Here is a 21,065-nt window from a genome sequence, read left to right as displayed (position 1 = left end):
AAAAATACAATACAATTTGTATAACAATTTCTAAAAACTACAATAAAATACCTACAAATAACTTAGATTGCCGCAGTCCCAAGGAGGATCTCTCAGGAAGATGATCAGGTCCAGTATCCACCATGCACCAGGGGATTACGCTATCCAGAGCAGAGAGAGATAGAGAGCAGGAACAGGAAAGGCATGCAGGGACTGATTTAACCATTGTTCTCTTTAACCACATCAGTCTGCAATCAGTGTATATAAAACTTGAGTCTGAGAAGGCCCAGAGTTGGGGATGCATATGTGAATGGAGGAGCGGCCTTAGACCAGCATATCTAAGGAACCGTCTCTCCCGGTGTTGTCCCGTTAAGCCCCTCCGCTCCTCGGAGGTGGACCTGCTGTTGATCCCTGGCCCCAAAGCGATCCGGCTGGCCTCTACAAGGGCCAGGGCCTTTACAGCCCTGGCCCCTACCTGGTGGAACAGGCTCCCGGGTGAGATCAGGGCCCTTCAGGACATACAGAGTTTCCGCAGGGCCTGTAAAACGGACCTGTTCCGCCAGGCATTTGGCCAGTCGGTATAACATTGAAAATCTGCTATATAATAAACATCTGACCTCCCGTGGGCAGAAGAAAGGGGGAGGGGGGGAACTTCTGATGCCATCTGAAATCTGTGTAATTTATGCAATTATGGTTCCTTAATTACTAAGGACTGATTGTTTTTAGCTGATTTTAAATGTTAGATATTTGCTTGTTGGACACTGCTCTGAGCCCCTTGGGGGAGGGCGGTATACAAATTCAATCAATCAATCAATCAGTGGCACCCGTGTATTTGCCCCAATCCCTAAGCAACCCTATCCCTAAGATAAAAGAGGGACAAATTAGGGAAAATGATTTACCTCAGATAAAAAATAGGAAATGCCCTGATTTATAAATGGGTACAGTTGCAGGGTATGGTAGTCTACTCATATGGATTATTAATCAGTTACACTGATGATTGTTGAATTTTTGAAATTGTAATAATGTTCATTATTGGTATATTACACAGTGTGTCCCTTTTCTGTCACATTGGTTCATTCTCCAAATACAGCAAGGTCACATTTAGGATTGTTAAAGAAACTTCTTATCGATAGATCTATCTATCTATCTATCTATCTATCTATCTATCTATCTATCTATCTATCTATCTATCTATCTATCTATCGATCGATCGATCGATAGATAGATAGATAGATAGATAGATAGATAGATAGATAGATAGATAGATAGATAGATAGATAGATAGATAGATAGATAGATAGATAGATAGATAGATAGATAGATAGATAGATAGATAGATAGATAGATAGATAGAACCATGTGTTTGTTGCTTCGAGAATAACCCCACACCTGCTGGCCCAAACACTCTGAAAATTTCACACACCCTTACTTATTCCCCCAACTGTGTTCTTATGTACCTCCTGCTGTCAGACAACACACCTGAGCCAGGTAAAACATCTTTTTCCTGGCGCACCAGGCCATGAAGCTGCCTGTGTGCAACTGTCACCCTTAGAATGTTTGTGCCCTTAGAATGTTCGCTCAGATGGCCAGATATGAGCAGTGAAAACAGTACATAGGCAATAACTCGAGTGGACGTGAAACACATACACACGTTGCCATGTGAGACGTCAGGTGGGGTTCCCCCCCCCTCACACGCAGGTACCTTTCACTCTCTCACCCACTACTACCACACAACACACCTCCTCTCTTACACATTCAGTGGAGGGAGAGGGAAGGGATGGAGGGGGAGGCATGCATGGGAAGAGAAGTCAGGGATGGGAACGAGAATGATGGGTGGCATGCAAGGGAGGGGAGGGAGCGAGTCCAGCATCTAGATATGACCCACCCACCCTAGCAGACGGAAGGGAGGGAGGGGGAGGGGTGGCATGCAAGGGAAGAGGGGTGGGAGAGGGAAGGGACGGAGGGGGGCATGCAAGGGAAGAGAAGTTAGGGAGGGGAGAGAGTGAGGGGTGGCATGCAAGGGAGGGGAGGGAGGGGGCCCATCCTCTGGATATGACCCACCCACTCTAGCAAAGGGAAAGGGGAGGGAGGGGGAGGGGTGCCATGCAAGGGAGGGGAGGGAGGGCCCTGCCAGCCTAGATTCCCTGAATACTGAGGTTACAGTTCAGAAAACCATGTTGCCTCCGAGGCACGCGTTACTCAGGAGTAAGCTCGGTAAAGCAACTGTGACATACTTTGAATGACTGAGTCGCGCCCCTCAGAGGATTTACTCAGAAGCTACACCCATTGCCACCACCCCAACTTACTCCCAGGTAAAGGATCATGACCAGCCAGTCTAGATGTATGGGAGGGGTGCCTTTCCATTTCCACCCAAGGAATGCGGTCACACACATCAACGACATCGCACAGAATCAGCCTGCGTGTCTCCATGAGCACGTACTGCTGGCCTCTGCAATTGATTTGCTCCTACTGTTCCTTTCCCATTTCACCACAATAAGCCACAGCAACGCGTGGTCGGGCCCCACTAGTTTTCTATATTTCTTTTTGTGCCATGCAAATGTGAATTAAAACATAACAGCTCAGAAGCAAATAATCTGGTGGTGTAAAATATGCTTTCTAACCAGAGCGATAGGTATAATCTAAACAACAGAAGGTTGTAATTGGGTGTAGTATCTGAGCCCCTCTGGGGAAAGGCTAGATTATAATAAAGGGCTGAAAATAGTGAAATTCTTTTGACATGCGAAATAGAATCCTAATAAAAAAATGAAAAACATAACAGGCCTTTATGTGTTCTGAATATATTCTGTGTAAGGTTAATTGTACCAAATTATATAGCAAGATTTGTGTTTCTTCCAACTAGCCCTTCTCCCTTTGTATTGTGTAGTCTTGTGTGACAGAGGGAACTCCTGTCAGGAGCTGAGTGCATGAAGTCTCGCTATGTTTTTGGCTGACTAGGAACTCTAAGTAATAAATTGGCTGGAGAGGAAATGCTCCTTTTGTGCTGTGCAGTTGCCAGTTAAAAGGAGAGAGCGGGAATGCAATGAATTGTATCTGAAACACAAAAGCATATTTGCCCAGTTCTTGGTCAGAGGAAACAGGTCAATCAAACAAAAGAGGGGAAAGAGGCAAAGCAAATTACCTATGGGAATAATAAAACCTACCTCGTGGGGGGTGGGGGAGGGTGGCTGTGCAAACGGCATGGTTTTAGAGACTGCCACGGCCTCCGATAAGAGAATAAGCATCACTGATAAAAAGGCTACAGCAGTTTTGTTGTTTAAAGAGTTGAAAGCCCAGGGCTGCAAAACTAATTGGATACATTCTCCAAGTAATCCTAGGGTTAGTGGGAAAGCTTGACGGCAACATTAAGGTCTTACATTGCGATACCCTGTGGTGGTCACCAGAAATGTAATGCAGCTTGGTGTTTCATGTAGCAACTGTACTGTTTGGAAACTGCTTTTCACATGGTTTGATATAATTACACGGAGACTGCCCATAACACAGCAAGTCCTGTGCTAGCACTATGTAATTGCCACAAAACTGCTCACAGTCAGAAATGTTTTTTGTTATCTAAACCACCATTTCTAAGGCAGAACAACAGTTGGGTATGGTGCCACCAGTCACACACAGATTGAAGAAGATTGATGATGTTCTCCCTTCCGCTATGCTAACCATTTGTCTTTGTGTTTGGATCAAAGAACTATGAGGGGAAAGAAAGTAGACATTTGCACAAGAGTTTGCACTAGGAAATGTAGTGCTATAATAGGTTCTGTATCCGTTCTCACACTTCACCCGTCATTTCATTTTTGTGTGTGTGCAGTGCTACTTGTGTGTCCTGTAAACAATCTTTCCCTAGTGTGAAGATGTTATATTCTTGCATAAGGGCATCTTTGGATCTATTCCAGTAGAAACATAGGCATGGAAGCCATATTGATCTTGGACAGATGAGAGGTGGCAGAAAATGATAGTTGATGCAAAGTGAGGTTTTGATGAGACAAAAAAAGAGCGATATCCAAGTGTATTATCCAATTTCAAGAGCAGCATTGCAGCAAAAACTGATTGAAATTGTGGTACCATTTTAAAATATGTTCCTGAAATTGCAGTACACTTTCATTTGGGCATGAACTAGAGCATCTACATTTAATTTATGTGGGCCCTGCTGCTTTCGTGGCTATCTCTGTAGTTGCATCTTTATAAAAACTTTGTGCACGTATCCAAATGGCAAATGGTATGTGATGCTAAATTAGCAATTAGTTGTACAGCTCATGACAACTTTCATTCTGCAAGAATGCCATGAATACAACCTGAATTAATCATTACTTGCACACAATTAGTTATTAATATGTTTTGGTGTCACCTGAATATTAAAAAATGTTTAGATACATATCTGATCATTCAAAACTGGATTTTTTTTCATTCTTATGAAATGAATTATTTGAATTTGGGAAACAGTTTATTCATGTTTTAGGCCTCTGTCCAAGTCAGTAGGTGATCAGAACCACAGCTAGATCTTGAGTTGAAGCCCGACTAAGTTTCCATCAGCCACGTGGAAGTTTTTTGCCTCTCCGCTCTGGCTGCAGCCCACTGATCTCCATAGTATGCTGCTCCTGGGGTCTGGAGTAGGTGCATTGAGAAGGGGGAAAACTGGATGTGGTTTGGATCCAGCCCTTCAGTACAGGCTGGATAACAGATCTATGGAAGCTGGGAGTGAAATACCACTGTGGGGGAAAGCAGAAGCTTAAATAATTCATCCATCATCCCTATTGCTGTTCCTCTTCAGGCCAGTAGTCAAGCATCTTAGCATATGAAAGTTTATATTGGATCCTGCAGACGTCAAGATGTTTTACTTAAAAAATGTAATCTTATCTGTAAAACCCAGGGAGAAAAGGGCGTCAGCAAATGTACGAATTTTAGGGGAAAATACAGGAACTACAAAGTTACAGCTTTTCTATTCGGTCTTCATCAATACTTGCTTACTAAGTTTGACCCTGAAGACTTTATAAGCTTCTAGCATAAGAAGAATCATATTTCGATATTCACAGTCAGATCAGAGCCATGAAAGACAGCAGTTGTCTGAGGTGAGAGAATAACAACAGCTCACCCCTCCTGCCCCCAAGGATTCTTTGCTGTGCAGAATGCCCTTTGTGCTCTTTGGCCAGCCAGCGCCTCTGGGTTGGTAGATGAGCCACTGAGACATCAAACTTTAGCTGGATCATCCAGATAGTATATAAGCAGAGATTGATTTGTAAGTAAAAAGAAAGTAGGCTCTCACAGGTGATATCAGGCCTCTGCTATCCATTCACCATGGAAAATATAAACGAGGAATATCATTCCAACACTGTACATGACTGTAAATTGAGTTGAAAATAGACTCCCTATCACACCACACATTCAGTGGACACCGTGTGAGATGAAGCTCAAGTAAGGCATGCGTTTCACTCCAAGTTACCTGTGTAGTGTGGAAAGGGAAAACTCTTTCATTGCCATTGCAAAGCCATTTATGAAGTTTTCTGTGCATCTTTCATTTTTGTAACTGACTCCTATTATTGGCTCATATTCACCCATTTCTTGATGATCTGATTGATGGAGTTGCGATTTGTGCCTGTTTCGTCCCACTGGTATATTTATCATATTCATCTCAATGGAATGAGCTGACATTCCTCTGAGTTGGTTTAGTGTCATGGGATGGAATCCCTGCTTAGTTCTGTTCATTAGCAAGAAATATAGACAACATGAGCTCCCTTGTTCTGGCACCCTTTATCTCCTTCTTGATGAACAAACATGAACAAACCACCTCTGCTGTATAAACCTGAGAGCAGGAACCCAAGTGAGCATCTGACAAATAATAGGAAACATTACTTTACCTTTCACTTTGGATTACCATACGTTATTTCTGAGAGTCTACCAACTCCTAGGATCCAATTTTAAGGGCTACTGTAGGATCTCCTGGTCTGAAAAATCTGCTGAAATGTCTACTTCCTCTTAAGAAAGCTGAAGGGCACATGATTTCTTAACAGCATGATTGGAGGTAGGGTTGGATTAGAAGAACCGTAAGTGAAACACATTCTTCACATCCATTAAACTGCATTTGCAGCTCCCCAAGCTGCTGCTACTGAGGATTGCAGAGGGCGTGGAGAAGCAACACCTATAACATAAAAATGAACCACCACTGCCCCCCCCCAATCTAACAGAATTGCTTTCTGATCATGCAGAATTTAACCTACTTTAACCTTTAACCTTTAAATTTAACCTACTAAGTGAAGTTGCACTACAGAAAGTTATAACATTTGCAGTGGCCTGAGCTTTTCATAATTTGTTCTTGTTCAGTTGTGTTTAATAGTACCTGGCAGATGTTTGTGGAGGCAGCCTTTGTGTCCGCGTACTTGTTTATTCAGATTATGCTGTTAATTAAACCCTCTACAGATGAAACAATTGGCAGTGAACAAACATACTGATGTCTGCACGTACTGTTGGGAATTTGGAGCTTTCTGAACAAATTGGGCATCTGTCCTGGTCACTGGTGTGTGTACAGTTATCTGCAGATGTGCATTTGGGTCATCTTTGGTTTTATCAGCACTGAATGATGCAATGAGACCTGAACTATTCTCCAGATGTTTTTTATTCATTCCAAACTATGCAATATTTCATAGGAGTTGTTTTATCCACAATGCAATTTCAAAAATTATTTTTGCACTAGTAATTCTGGGTTTGCCACCTCAGGCAAAATTTGAGAAGCAGGATAAAAATATTATGATTTTTTTAATGGCAGCGGTTGAGAAGAATGAATGCACTGCTTTTTTTCTCCTGTGTCAAAAATGAAAGGGCTGTGATTGCATCAGGGGTGGCATGGCTCAGTGGTAAAATGCCTGCTTTGTGTGCAGGTCCCAAGATCAATTCCAGGCATCTCCAATTATCCAGCTAAAAGGATATGCTAGTTGGTCACGTGAAAGACCTCTACCATGAGAAAAGTCTCTTCTGGAAAGCCACTGTCAATCAGAGACAATATTGACTCGGATAGGCCAATTATTTGATTCAGCCTTCCTGCAAGACAGCAAAGTCAGTGCCTACATAGCTGTGTAAGAAGCAAAGTGAAATAATTTCTTGATAAATTGATGGTTCTGATGAAGTGTAGTGGTATGCTGGATTTGTCTTCAACAGCCACTGGTTACAGAACATTATAGTCACGTTTCAGACATCCAGAACCATTGTACCACAGAATGGACTGGAATGCCATGAAATGTTTTTAGTTGTATATCAGCCCCATCCAAAGGGGGAGGGCAAATCCACCAGTAGTGTGCGGCTGCTCTGGCAGATCTGCCGTCCCTGGGACACTTACCCTGTCAGAGATACTTGGGAGCTTTGGAATCCTAATGTCTTTTCAAGTGCTGAAGTGACCCTCAGTGTCACGGGAGGAGGGGAATAAGAGCTCCTCATCTCACCACACTTTAAAAATTGTTCACATTAAGGTTTAAAATGGCAATGGTGTTCCCAGGTCTGCCCTCTGTTATTTACTTTTGTGACATATATGTATGTGTGAAGTCCTTTAACTTAGCCATCAAGAGCTAGTTTGTGTTTCCTCCCACAAGGCCTGTATGGGAGGGGCCTCAATTAGGTCTTGAGAGAGAGATTGTGTGTGTGGATTGCTGTCTTCCAATACATCTTCTTATTCTCCAGTTATGAGTGTTCTCTCCAGGTTGGACGTAATTAAGAGTCCAATGACAGAGACTCTTCTGTGCTGGCTACTGAGCAAGATGAAGGGTGATCCGATAGTTAGTCTGATCCTATTCTACCACACTGCAAAGGATGCTACAAGTTTAACCTGTTGAAGCCTTGTGATATGTACGATGCCAAATATTGGTTTTGATATCGTCATTGCCAATCCCAACTCTCTTACTTGGTATGGCAATGAATTAATCTCAATTGCTTTAGGTCTAATGAAATAAACTTTGCAATCAGTTGCTATAGCAACATTTCTATTGATGCAAATCAAGTTTAATTGTTGCTGTGCCCCCCCTCCCCCAGTCCCTAAATGGCTCAGGGTACTTGAAAGACAGCTATCTTCATCTCAATCTCTCTTCTGTTGGTGGCAACCAGGGACAGGGGATTTTCACCAGTGGCACCTTGCATGGGAAATAGTTCCCTCCTTGAAAGCTGCATGGCCATGGACTTTCGAGTACCAGATGAAGATTTTTTTCTTCTTTTGTTCCAGTTTTACGCTGAGTTAATAATTTTCTGTGACTGTCCAGTTTAGTTTTATGCTAGCCTTGCATGTGTTCTTATTAATCTTTCACAGTTGATTTGTTGCTTTTCTGTTTAATTGGCCTATTGATCATTCTAATTTTACTGTTGCTTGCCTGTTTATTGGTTTTGATCAGCTGCTGCTTGCTTATTTGTGCTGGGATTTTTTTTCTGTTTTTGAGTGTTATGTAGTGAGGCATACTGGGCAGTTTCATTCTGGAAAGGTGGTTTAGATATGTGCTAAATAAATAAAAGGTTTTAACAGATGGTCATTTTGTTCAGAGCAATCTCTGCACCCATTCACTGTTTAATGACTGCTTGGAGGGTAGTCTGTTAGGAGAAAGCGAAATGTTCCAAACCATATTTTAAATATTTTATATCCAGTTTCTATACCGTTACAGCAACATAATACTACCCAACTTCATCTGTCTTTATTTTATTGAATGTCAGCATAATATACAGAAATGGTTCAAGGCCATGGAATGTGTCTGATATGGACTAATCTTCAACTAGACTATGTGGACTAATCTTCAATCACATAACATTTTATTTAGCTATTTTATGTTTCTGAAAATTGCTTTGGTCAACCTTTAAGGGGGATTACAGTTAAAAGACTTACTGTGCTATGATCGCTAAAACCATACTTTTAGTAGTAGTCATGTGGTGTAGTCAGCGTGGTGTAGTGGTTAAAGTGTCAAACTAGGATCCGGGAAACCCAGGTTTGAATCCCCACTCTGCCATGGAAACTGCCTGAGTGATCTTGGGCCAGTCACACTCAGCCTCAACCCTGGCAAGTATTTATATGGGAGACCTCCAGGGAAAGAAGAAACATGTCTCAGAGGCAAACAATAGTAAACCATCTCTGAATGCCTCTTGCCTTGAAAACCCTAAAGAGTCACCATAAGTCAGCTGTGACTTGATGGCGAAAAAAAAGGTAACATGACAACATTCAGCAAGTTCTGAATCAGTTGAAGTTTCTGAAGAGTTGAAGTTTCAGAAGAATCTTCAAAAGCAGCCCAATGTATATTATGCTACACTAACCTGGATGGTGTATGATTCAATGTGGCAAAATCATTATTTTCATAGAAGGGTGGTAGCTGGCATGAAATCAATAAAAGTTGGTAAAAGGGTATTGCTGTCACATATGTATCCATAAGTAATACAGGTTGCAATAATTAATTAATAACTATGTAATTATGAACCAAATCATTGGAGGGGAGTACAACATCAGTCAATGCTGTTCAATTCCACTTCCACAATCTAACAAAATGCCTATCAGTGATGACTCTGCCTTGTGTCGGTTCAATTTAAGTTAGATACCTTCACCTGTCAGGGTGTCTATTCAGATCATTCACTAACTCACTTAGATTAGATGAAAAGGAGAAATGGGGTATACTGTTAATGCTTTGCAAAATTTCTGAAGCATCACTCCCATTGGTTGATATTACATAGGGATGATATTTGGTCCTTCTTCTTCCTCCTTGTCCTCATCCTCGTCTTCCTCCTCGTCTTCCTCCTCGTCTTCCTCCTCGTCTTCCTCCTCGTCTTCCTCCTCGTCCTCTTCTTCTTCTTCTTCTTCTTCTTCTTCTTCTTCTTCTTCTTCTTCTTCTTCTTCTTCTTCTTCTTCTTCTTCTTCATAATTAAGTCTCTGAGCCCAAATGTGAAATTTCATGTACTCTGTTTCAATTAACGATGTTAGTGGATTGTATATTCCTCTGCCACAGAACAAAGCATGCTGGAACTTCTTTGTTTCAGAATCCTAGTGAAAGTTAAAATACATTTTGGCATAAATGCTCTTGTATCAAACCACTGTGTTCAATAATGCACAAAATAATGGTTTACACAAAGGCAGTGTGCAAAAATGAATGATAATTCTTATAATTGTTCAGGATGATATTCTGTTGTGGAAGTATACAATTTTCTCAACTGACTGAACTAGCATCTTTATGTGGAACAAAGTATAGCAGATGTATGAAGTCATATTTATCTTAGTGAAATACATCGTAGATGCTACAAGCAGGAGTTGAAGAAAGACAGACATTGGAACTGCTTCACTCTTCCTGCCATTTGTCTGTTCAAATTTCCTCCCTCCTATTGCTTTCCCACACATTTGGAATGCTTTGGTTTAGGAGGAAGATGAATTCAGGAGGTTTGTAAAGCAAAGAAAGTTGGGGCAGTGTCTTAGATATTAGTGAGAGACGTATTAGTGACAGATTAAACAGAGAAGATCCTTCCCCATTTCCACCAGGCAGAACCTATGATGCTTGTGCCATTGTTGAACGGAACACAAAGGTTCCGTAGGTCCATAGATGAGTGCTTTTAATTCTCATGTGGGCCAGCTCACCTGCTGAGGATTTGGGAAGGGGCAATTAATCTCTTAGCAGACCCAGGAGAAGACTTTTGTAGGCAGGAGAGGGGGGTGCATTTTGCAAGTTCTCTCCCACTGTACCCACAGGCTCCCCCTCATGCTGTTCCTTGTGTTCGACAGGGTGAGCATTTTGTGGGATATTCAGAGCCACAGTGGGAAGAGAAGGTAAGAAAGATGCCCTTCACTAACAGGTATTTCTTCTTGCCAAGGAAGTTTTCTGTGGGATCCATCCCACTACCCTTTATTTGGTAGTATGGGAAGATGTAAGGAGGGGATAGTTCCCGTGGTGGCGAATCTTTGGCACTCCAGATGTTATGGACTACAATTCCCATCAGCTCCTGCCAGCATGGCCAATTGGCCATTCTGGAAGGGCTGATGGGAATTGTAGTCCATAACATCTGGAGTGCCAAAGGTTCGCCACCACTGTAAGGCATAACCCAGAAAAGTGTGTTCTGCTTGTTTTTCATGTTTTGGGGGGGTAGGATTGGTAAAACCCACTTGCTTATTCTTAGGTTTGCCTTTTTCCTCATAGAATTGGTTAGAAGTGCTGTGTTTACAGACATGTTTTCTGATCTGCGCTTGTCCTATTTGACATAGAGATCTGCCAATTTCTGGGGGAAAAATTGATGGGATAATGTTATTTGATTGATGGAGTTCAAAAAATCTGTATGCCAGCTCTCCAGATCTGCTTAAGGTGGCTCAAAACAATAAAACAAAATGATGCAAAAAGACAATTAAAGCAATAACAAATCACAGCAATAAAACATTCCAGTAAATCATTCCAGTTAAAATGAGCCAATAAAAGCAAGCCAGGGCATAAAATCATGCAAAATGAAGAACTCTAAAATGCTATGGATAAACAGTCCTGGGCTAGGAGGAGGCTATAAAACAGTGTTATAAGTCTGGTAAAGAGAAATGTACAAGGGGGAGGGTACCGGTATTCCAAAGGTGAGGCAACATTGTAGTGAGGCAGAATTTTAACTCATTGTTCTCAAATGCAAAATACTTAAAGCTGTATATCTCTACAGATACTAGTTCCATGGGTCACTGTTGGTGATCCTGCAAGTTAAGGCAGCCCCCATGTCTGTTCAGAAATGGATTTATGCTTTTTTATATAGCATACCTAAATACATTAGCAGTAAGATGGCTAGCAATATCACAAAAGCTGGCTAGCAATATCACCCAAATGAGCATTGTGAGTTCTAAATATATGCATTTATGAAGAGGTTAAGGAGTCTAGTGTGTTTTCAAAAGTAACACACTGAACCATACTCCTTGGATCATGCATTACTAAAGTCCACTTTTACAGTTCTCATAGCATTTCTTGAATAATACATTGACAGTATACCAGCATTTAATGTTTGTCTGATTGCAAATAAGCTGCTTAATTTTGATTTGCATTTAATATTTCAGATCTGGCAATGCGGAGGCTCTTTGGAGATTGTAACATGCTCACACGTAGGCCATGTCTTTCGGAAAGCTACGCCATATACGTTTCCAGGTGGTACTGGTCATGTAATTAACAAGAACAACAGACGACTGGCTGAGGTGTGGATGGATGAATTTAAAGATTTCTTCTATATAATATCTCCTGGTAAGAAATTCTTGCATGATGGTTTTGTGAAAAGTGTGTAGTAATAGCAGGCTGCCCTTTATCCATCTGTCTATTGAAAGGAGGGGTACTGTGTTGAGTATCAATCGTATTAACTATAGCAAAATGTTTGTTCTTTAGCATACATTTCTGGAAATGACATATTTTGTCTCAAAATATAAACCTTCTAATTGAAGCTTTTCAGGTTTGGGGGCCAAGAATGCAATCTGAAATTTTAGTAGCTTGGGAGTTTTTGTTTTGTTCACTGCAGCTGCTTCTCATTCTTAACCTACAGTATGTATCACCTACATTTTCAACATCCTTAACTTAAGAGCAATGCAGGGAAGAGTTCATGATGTCCTTTGCCATACATCATCAATACTACCGTGGAGAGTCTTGTTGGTATTGTGTCAGATTGTTCTAGAGCTTTGAAGCAGAAGCTGCTGATTTCAGTAAGAGAGACATTTTGACTGAAAAGTACTGGGTCTCGCCTACTCCGTTATTCGTGGTGCCTTCTTACATGTACGTGGAACCTTTTTGTGGTGCTTTGCATCAGAGAAGATGCTGCTGAAATCTGAATAACATACATGACGAGTGATTAAAATTTGGGATTTGCTACCCGAGGATGCAGTGATGGGTGCAGACACAGATGTAGAATAGATCTATGGGCCTTTCCCCACTTACCTTAAGCCCCGCGCTACTTGAGCAGAGTAGTGCGGGGTCCCCTGGCACTCCCCACGACAGGGGTGGCGTCAGTGCAGCTGCCCTGTAGCTGCCGCTGTCGTGCCCCCTCAGCACGCGGCATCCCAGGCGCTCTTAAGGGTGCCTTTTGATGACCCCGCGCAGAGTGCTAGGTCGTGGGGACGCCTGGGCGCGCAGTATAGGGGGGATGGAAGAAAGTGGGGAAAGGCCCTATCAATAGCTGCTATCCACCACATTCAGAGGCAATAAACTTCTGAATACCAGTGCCAAGAAGCAACATTGGGGGAAGACTTTGTTGTCTGTACCATGTTGTTATCTCTTTAGAGGAACTGGTTGGCCATTGTGGGTGTCAGGATGCTGGACTAGATGGACCACGGGTCTGATCTAGCAGGGATTTTCTTATATTCTTATATAATCCATGTTGTTAAAAATCCTGTTCATTTATTTTTTCTGGCTGCTGCTATAGTGTTATTTCTTTCTTGATTACTGCTGCATTCTCCTTTCTGAGTTAGTCACAGAAGTGACTTTAACCAATGATGACATCAAAGTACTATATAATCAATCAGGTTAGACTATGTGAAAACATCTTTGATGAAAAGGTAAAAGGTTTTTTTTCACGTGGAGTGCTGAGGGGGAAATCTCTGGCAGAGGGATGCATTTTTTGCACTGCTAAATATGTTCACAAAACCCTGTGAGTAATTTTCTCTAGGTTGTAATTTAAATTCCATTTAATATCATGCTTGTTTTTCTATTCAGCTGTTCTTCAATTCATTTTATGTTACTGTGAATCTAGTAAAATATTAAACACCTAGCATTCCATTTAAAGACTCTTTAAGGTGATTTCAGGTTCTTGGTAAAATGGTTTTCCAGCTTCAAGCTACCCAACACAGCAGATAATTTGAAGAAAAGTGAGCCAAGGTTGAAATCACTAGTGAATTCCCAGGATTTCAGATGGAAAGGGCATTTTTCTTAGATCAAAGACATGAATTGAACACTTCAAATTGAAGCTTTGATCAGAAATAACTGTATTTATCTAAAATGCTGTCTGTCTGGTAATGACTACTTTCCTCCCTGCATTTGAAGAAATATCTTGATTGGTAGAAACTAGTCATTTGTAAGCTATCATAAGCTTCATGAGCTAAGACCTTTTTAAAAAGAGCAGGTGAGATGTCTGGCCTTACAACTTTCACCCACAGTCATCCACAACAATTTGTACAGCTGAATATAACAAAGCCAGAGGAATCTTCCATGACATCCCCTCAAATGTTTAGATAGTTTTCATTGTATGAAGCTTCAATTGTCAAGTGCAGGCAAATTCATATACCTCAATATTGTAAGAATGACTTACCTATGGAAATAGGCCCTTCAAGCATGGAACCTGCAAAGACTTGCAGGAGTCTTGATAATCACAAAAATAACATTGAACAATATCGTAATATGAATGGCAATAAAAACTTTAAAAAGTTGGAATTGTGAGTATCATTTTAAATCTGAACATAGAATTCTAAGCATATTTCTGGAATATTGTAAGTTTATTACCATCTATTATATATTTTTCCTTCAACACCTTTTCCATACAGCATTACAAGGGATGTGTTAGTAATTTATATATCTTCCTCTGCTCTTTCTGTGTAATCAAGTCACTAAAAAGCTTCATTGTGCTTCAGGCCCTTTCCGCACATGGGCGGAAACGCACCTCCACTGGTATGAATCATGCCGGTGGAGGCTTGGGGACCATTCACATGCTAGAGTGCGAACAGCCCCGGCTTTCCCCTCAGCCAGAGAGGCGGCTCCGTATGGAGACGCTTCCAGCCGCCCCCCTCCACTCACCGTCCTGTCCAGCGTCGCTCTGGAAGGCTGCAGGGACCCGCCCACGCTGCCCTCTGACCTCCAGGGGTTGGAGGGCAGCGTGAGCGGGGCTCTGCAGCCCTCCAGAGCGACGCTGGATGGGACGGTAAGTGGAGGGGCAGGGAAAGCAGTGTCTTCCCGCCGGTGCAGTTCGCACCGCGCTGACGGGAAGACGGTGCTTTGGAAAAACCTCGCTAAATCAGATGGTGCTTTGGAAAAACCTTGCTTCACGCCGCTCCTCGGCGGCCAGGATGGTGCTGCTGCAATGCAGCAGCGCCGCCTGTGCGAACAGCAGCCCTGGGGCAGCGTTTTTGCCGTCCCTGGGTTGCTGTATTACGCCCGTGCGGAAAGGGCCTCTGTATTGAGAGATTAACACCAATCTAAACTGCTGTTGTCTGAGAATCTAGATGAGTGGAAGGGCACAAATCCTGGTTGTCTCAGTGTTGGATTTCAGAAAGGAAGGAATCTCATCAGGGTATAATGCTATAGAGTCTACCCACCAACGTAGCCATTTTTTTTCCAGAGGAGCTGATCTTTGTAGTTATAATTGGAGGATTTCATCAGTGAGGAAGCTGGTTTGTGCTGTGAAACGGGTACAATATCCTGTCTATATCTGAATACATCAAGACTCACCTGATCATTTCGTGACAAAATAGGTCTTGATTACCTCTTGTGTGCAGCAGGTTTTCTCCTGCCTTTTGTGGATTCAGTGTTTGTTTATTATCTTGTATGTTGCTCTGTCATGTGATATTTGTTTCTGTGTTGACCTATTAGCATAAGAGCGTGCAGTACACATATTAAATTTGCACCCCATTTTTGGCTGGTTTCAGGCTCAGTGTTGTGGCTATCCGTATTTGTTTTCTCTTTTCTAAACTAGTTGCTGTTTCTCTGATGTAAGCCCCCATAGCCTGTTTGGGGAAGGGCAGCCTAGAAGACAAATAAGTAAATAAATATTTTAAACTTAAAGGCCCAAATATTTTTTTTCTCCTGTCTTCTCTATATGTTGTCATCATGATAAACACAACCAGAATCTTGGACTTTTGTTTCTATTGTTCTTGAGGTTTTCTCTCTAAGTTCCAGTTTTTGTGCTAGGAAAGTAGGATAGGCATGTAGCTTTGCATGTGGTATAATAAAGTGTTTAATTGAGATTGCTTTTGTGTGTTTTTCTATTTTGATTAAGTTTTTTAATTACACTTAGTTTAGAAGAGCGGCTGGTTTCTGAGGCAGAGGTTAGATTCAATAATTACTTCTGCAACAAAGCACAAGCTTTAGGCTAACTAAGCTGATATTGAAATTTTTTTTTAAAAAAAATTTAGCTTTCAGGATTATTTAAAGAGAATGATTAATTATAAAACTAGGTTCCTTTGTAAGTATTTTCAAGGAGTAAATTAAGGGAAATGCCACTCACTGTTATATTCAGTCCCCTTCTAATTTCTCCTCACATCTTAGACTAAGGGCTTTAAGGGTGCTTTTGGGTTTGCAAAAATGTCAGTATATTTTTTCCTTAAGTATACTCTTGACATATTAATATAATAGTACATCAGTACCTACAGTACAATCAAGCCGTTTTTGGACTCCATGGCAGAGAAATCCTGTTATATTAAGAATAGTGTATAAGGTGGGGGGAGCAGGTTTTTCACGCAGAAGGTCCCAAGTTTAATCTTGGAATCTCCACAAGATCCACCGGATCGCTTCCTGAGACCTGGAGTGCTGCTGCCATTGAATGACACTGAATTTGTTGGGCCAGTGGATCTCTGTGCTAGATTGTCTGACTTCATATAAAACATGTAGTTAGCTATGTTGGCTGTTCTGTGAAACAAAAGGGAATCTACAAATTTAAGATTATTTTATTTTTAAATGTTATTATATGTTTCCTCCACAGAGACTAACTTGATGCTGCTTGCAAAAACAAACATTAAAATTGTAATGCATAAAAAATATCAATCATAAGCAACCAACAAAATAAACCAGGATAAAAATGGCATCATACATCCTAAAAAGGATCTTGATAAAACAAACCTCTCCCCTCCCTTGCAAGCCACCCTCCCCTCCCCTCTCCTTCCTTCCACTAGGGTGGGTGGGCCATGTCCAAATGCTGGGCCCCCTCCCCTCCCTTGCATGCCACCCCTCTCCCATCCCCCACCCTCTGCTAGGGTGGGTGGGCCATATCCAGATGCCAGGGCCCCTCCCTCCCCTCCCTTGCATGCCAACCCTCACTCACTCACTCCCCTCCCCACACCCTTCCCTTGCATGCCACCCCTCACTCCCCTCCCTCTCCCTCTGCTGGGTGGGTGGGCCATGTCCAGATGCCGGGCCCCCTCCCCATCCCTCCCCTCCCTTGCATGCCATCCCTCCCTCCCCGCTCTTCCCTTCCCTTTTCTCTCCTCCCTCCCCTCCCTTGCATGCAAAACAAGCTAGAAAGAGACCATAAAAACAAGTTTAAAAGGTGGAACTACTCAGTTAAAATGGTTTGCCTTTGCATTTAAAGGACTGAAAGGTAGTCACTGAAGAGTCTAAAGATGAAGTATGACTGTTAAAAGGCCCTGTCTCTGGCTGCCACCTACCCTGTCACTTGAACGGTACTGAAGAAAGTGGTTCTTCAGGTATCCCAGATCCATTACAAGTAATTACAGTACAAGCATTACAAGTAAAAACCAACTTTTTGAAGTGTGTCTGGAAACAGACTAGCAGCAAGTACATTGGAAACAATAACAACTGGACTTCCAACCTAAATTTCACCAAACTTGGGGGTTCTTCTGAGGGGAATCACCTGCAGCTGTGCTACAAAATTTAGTCTACCTTGCAAAACAGCCCCCCAAATATCCCCATAGATTTTAGTGGCCCTATGCCACACCCAAGAATCCATAGAACAAAGTTCTCACCATTGATTTCAGTGGTGGGACATGGCTTTTTGGCTTTTCAGCTTCATCCAGATAACTGAGTTTTCCCCAGCTAAAAAAGCCTGAAAAAGCTAAGCCTTTTTTCTTTTGGCTTTATTGTTTGTTTGGTTTATCCTAATGCACAGCATAACCTGGGAAAGCTGGTCTTGGGAATGTTTCATTCACTTTGAGAGAATGGGCAGTTGTTTGACTGCAGTGTACTCTGTCCTTCTGTTTGCTGTGCAAAATTTCCCACATTCCACTTGCATTTTGCTTTAGGTCAAATTCAGTGGCAGCTGTAGTAGGTATGTATAATAATTTGAGGAGAAAAGTGAGTCATTGTTGATTTATTTTTGTCATATACTCTTGGAATACATGCAGTAAGCCAGCATGACGTAAACTATACTTGTTTTCTTTCAGATATTTTATTGCATAGAGTTTATTTTGTTTTAAATGTGGTTATTCATCACCAGGTTCTTGAAATCAGCAGGATAAACATCTAAATAAATAATTGATTGTTTAGCAAATGTCCTTCTTAAATGACTAGCTGGAAAAGCACAAAAGGCATAACTTTTAATTTAGTAACAATATTAATAAAAATGATTTGCAGGATTATAATGGAGACTTTCCCTCAGAATTTTTTTCTTGTTTGTATAAATCATACTTAATATTAGAAAATTATTTACCATACCCTGTTGAACCGTCAGCTTTGTGTGTGTGTGTGTGTGTGTGTGTGTGTGTGTGTGTGTGTGTGTGTGTGTGTGTGTGTGTGTGTGTGTGTATTTCTGTAGAGGCTGTCAAGTAAAATAGCAATTTGTACAAAGAAGAAAAAGTGATGAATGTTAACTGTGAGGTCATGTTATCCTATGGGGTATGTACTCCTCTCTCTGTAAGAAACTATTGGCTCAAAAAGACAAAAGTGTTATAGTACTGCCATTGTCTTGTTAAATGTATCTCTTGAGCTTGACATAGAGAAAAATCTAGAAAAAATTCTCATTCATCTAAGAATAATCATCAGCATTATATATGGCATGGAAGACTCTGCTAAGCAATGATACTGTTTGTCAGAAGTCTTAATTTGTAGATAAGAATGCTCTCTGTATTGGGAGAATGAGAGCTTGAAAATCCAAAGGACACTTTGATGTGAAAGAAGTATAGTTTTAAAGATTTCATGCACGTAAGAAAGACACTGCGTCTAATGTATCCTACCAAAAGTAGCACTAAAGCAGCGTTTTCTTGCTGTGGTTTTTATGAAAGCAATAGTGCAGTTATTTTTTTTAAAGATCAAAATGTCTTATTTGAAGTGAGGTAGTGTAATTGTGTGTAAATTACAGCTGCATCCTAAGTTGCTTTGTAGCTACACTTTTATCAAGGTGTTTTTCACACAGCTTGTGTAGTTTTCCCATAGTTGCTGCATCTTCTGATACAATGTAGTAGTAACAGGGCTTCCATATGGCAGGTTTTGTTTTAGTTTACCTGCCTCAGTTCCCTGCGGTGGTCATCCCCCCCCCCATCACACACACACGAATACACACCTGAACCAACATAACTTTTTTAGATTTTCTGCAATAACCTTGGTTCTAACTGTTGGCCTGATTCCAGGTAAAGTGACATTAGGACAGGGGTTTCCTAAAGTGTACTTAAATTCATTTATGAGTCATGTTTGAAGCACTCTGGCCATTTTAAACTGCACTGCATTTTCCGTGCTCTTTTTCATGTTCTTTCGCATTCTTATTCTTGTTTCTGAATTCTCAGCTTTCATAGATAGATAGATAGATAGATAGATAGATAGATAGATAGATAGATAGATAGATAGATAGATAGATAGATAGATAGATAGATAGATAGATAGATAGATGAAAAAAGAAGAAAGAGAGAGAGAGAGAGAAAGAAAGAAAGAAAGAAAGAAAGAAAGAAAGAAAGAAAGAAAGAAAGAAAGAAAGAAAGAAAGAAAGAAAGAAAGAAAGAAAGAAAGAAAGAAAGAAAGAAAGAAAGAAAGAAAGAAAGAAAGAAAGAAAGAAAGAAAGAAAGAAAGAAAGAAAGAAAGAAGTCTGTGGGGCAAGGAAAATGCTGTTGTGTGGGCAGGACTGGGCATAATCCAGGCTTTGCTGAAATCTTTTCCCAAACTTCACAGCAAAACAGTCTTGAGAAAAGCTGGAGAAACCACAGATGTTCCACCATACTGTGGAGAAACAGGAAAGAGAAACCCACTTCCCAGGAGCACTGAACTCAGGTCAAACAACCCATGTGGAGTTGATTTAGGTCTTCAGTGCTGGAAAGGCTTGTGGTTTCCAAATCCTTTCATCTTTTTGCTTTGATAGTGGTACTCTAGAGAGAAAATTCAGCATAAGGAATGAAGAATATCAATTTCCTGAGTCAAACTGGGACCCTTCCACCCTATTTTCCTGTTGTACCCTTAATTAGTTTCTCCTCCAGTTTTTATTTAGTTATTCACATTATTTCATTAATAAAAACTTCCCTACAGTTTCATCTATAGGATGGTATGGGATTTTTAAACTAGATAAGAGTCTGCCTCAAGAAGTTTTCATAATATAAATGGAATCCTTCTTTCCAGTTCTCAGTTATTACTGGACCTTTCTGTGTACATTCTGGCCAAGCTGATAAAGGTAATGGTATCTTGGAAAAGTATGTTGGTCATGTACACTGGCATGCATATACAAGAAGTTGTTTCATTTTTATGCTGAACTTGTTTGGTATTTTAGTTTTCTGAAACAAGGAGAGAGAAAATGGGCCTCTGTATCCCTTCTCAAAATCCACATATCTAAAGATCCCATTTTTATCTCGGGATATGGTAGGGCAGCCTCTCATTCAGTGGTGGGATTCAAATATTTTAACAACAGGTTCCGATGGTGGTGGGATTCAAATAATGACTGTTAAAAAGTATTTTAAAATATTTTAATATCAATTTTTATTTTAAGTATTAAAAGTATTAATACTTAATAAAAAAATTGTGTTAAAAAAGTGAAAAAGAAAACTTTAACAACAGGTTCTACAGAACCTTCAGAACCCCCTAAATCCCACCTCTGCTCATTACTGCTCAGTTGGGCAGCAGGAGCAAAATGAAGGAACAAATGGCAATGCTGAAATGTCACTTCTGGTTATATGTCAGGAAGTGACATCATGGTCGGTCTTTAGGACATCATTTGACTTTCCATATTAGTGGAAACCACAAATGTTGTTTAATCCCTGCTGAACATGTGTCTAAAGCACAGTCAAGAATAAATTCATTCTGTCACATACAAATAACTTGCCTTACAGGCAATTTTAAATAATCTGTTGGGGTTTTTCCAGGCTGTGTGGCCAAGGTCTGGTAGTTTTTGCTCCTAACTTTTCACCTTCACCTATGGCTGGTATCTTCAGAGTTATTTCATAGGGACATGTGTTTCTATGTTACAGATGTTACATTGCTTTTTATTAAGGTTCTGCTTCCTCTTCTACAGGC

The 21,065-nt window shown here is 41.0% G+C and overlaps 1 protein-coding gene across 3 annotated transcripts in view; it reads left to right on the top strand.

Annotated features, from left to right (window-relative positions):
* Window positions 1-21,065, top strand: part of GALNT13 (polypeptide N-acetylgalactosaminyltransferase 13) — a 251,555-nt gene that overhangs the window by 159,414 nt on the left and 71,076 nt on the right. For all 3 annotated transcript variants that reach the window (XM_048485263.1, XM_048485262.1, XM_048485261.1), the window contains exon 8: window positions 11,996-12,176. In XM_048485263.1, the coding sequence (XP_048341220.1) occupies window positions 11,996-12,176 (181 nt within the window). The remainder of the gene's footprint in view (window positions 1-11,995; window positions 12,177-21,065) is intronic.

Source organism: Sphaerodactylus townsendi, linkage group LG02 (genome assembly GCF_021028975.2).
Source record: "Sphaerodactylus townsendi isolate TG3544 linkage group LG02, MPM_Stown_v2.3, whole genome shotgun sequence".
Taxonomy (NCBI): domain Eukaryota; kingdom Metazoa; phylum Chordata; class Lepidosauria; order Squamata; family Sphaerodactylidae; genus Sphaerodactylus; species Sphaerodactylus townsendi.
This window is presented reverse-complemented; position numbering and strand designations above follow the sequence as displayed.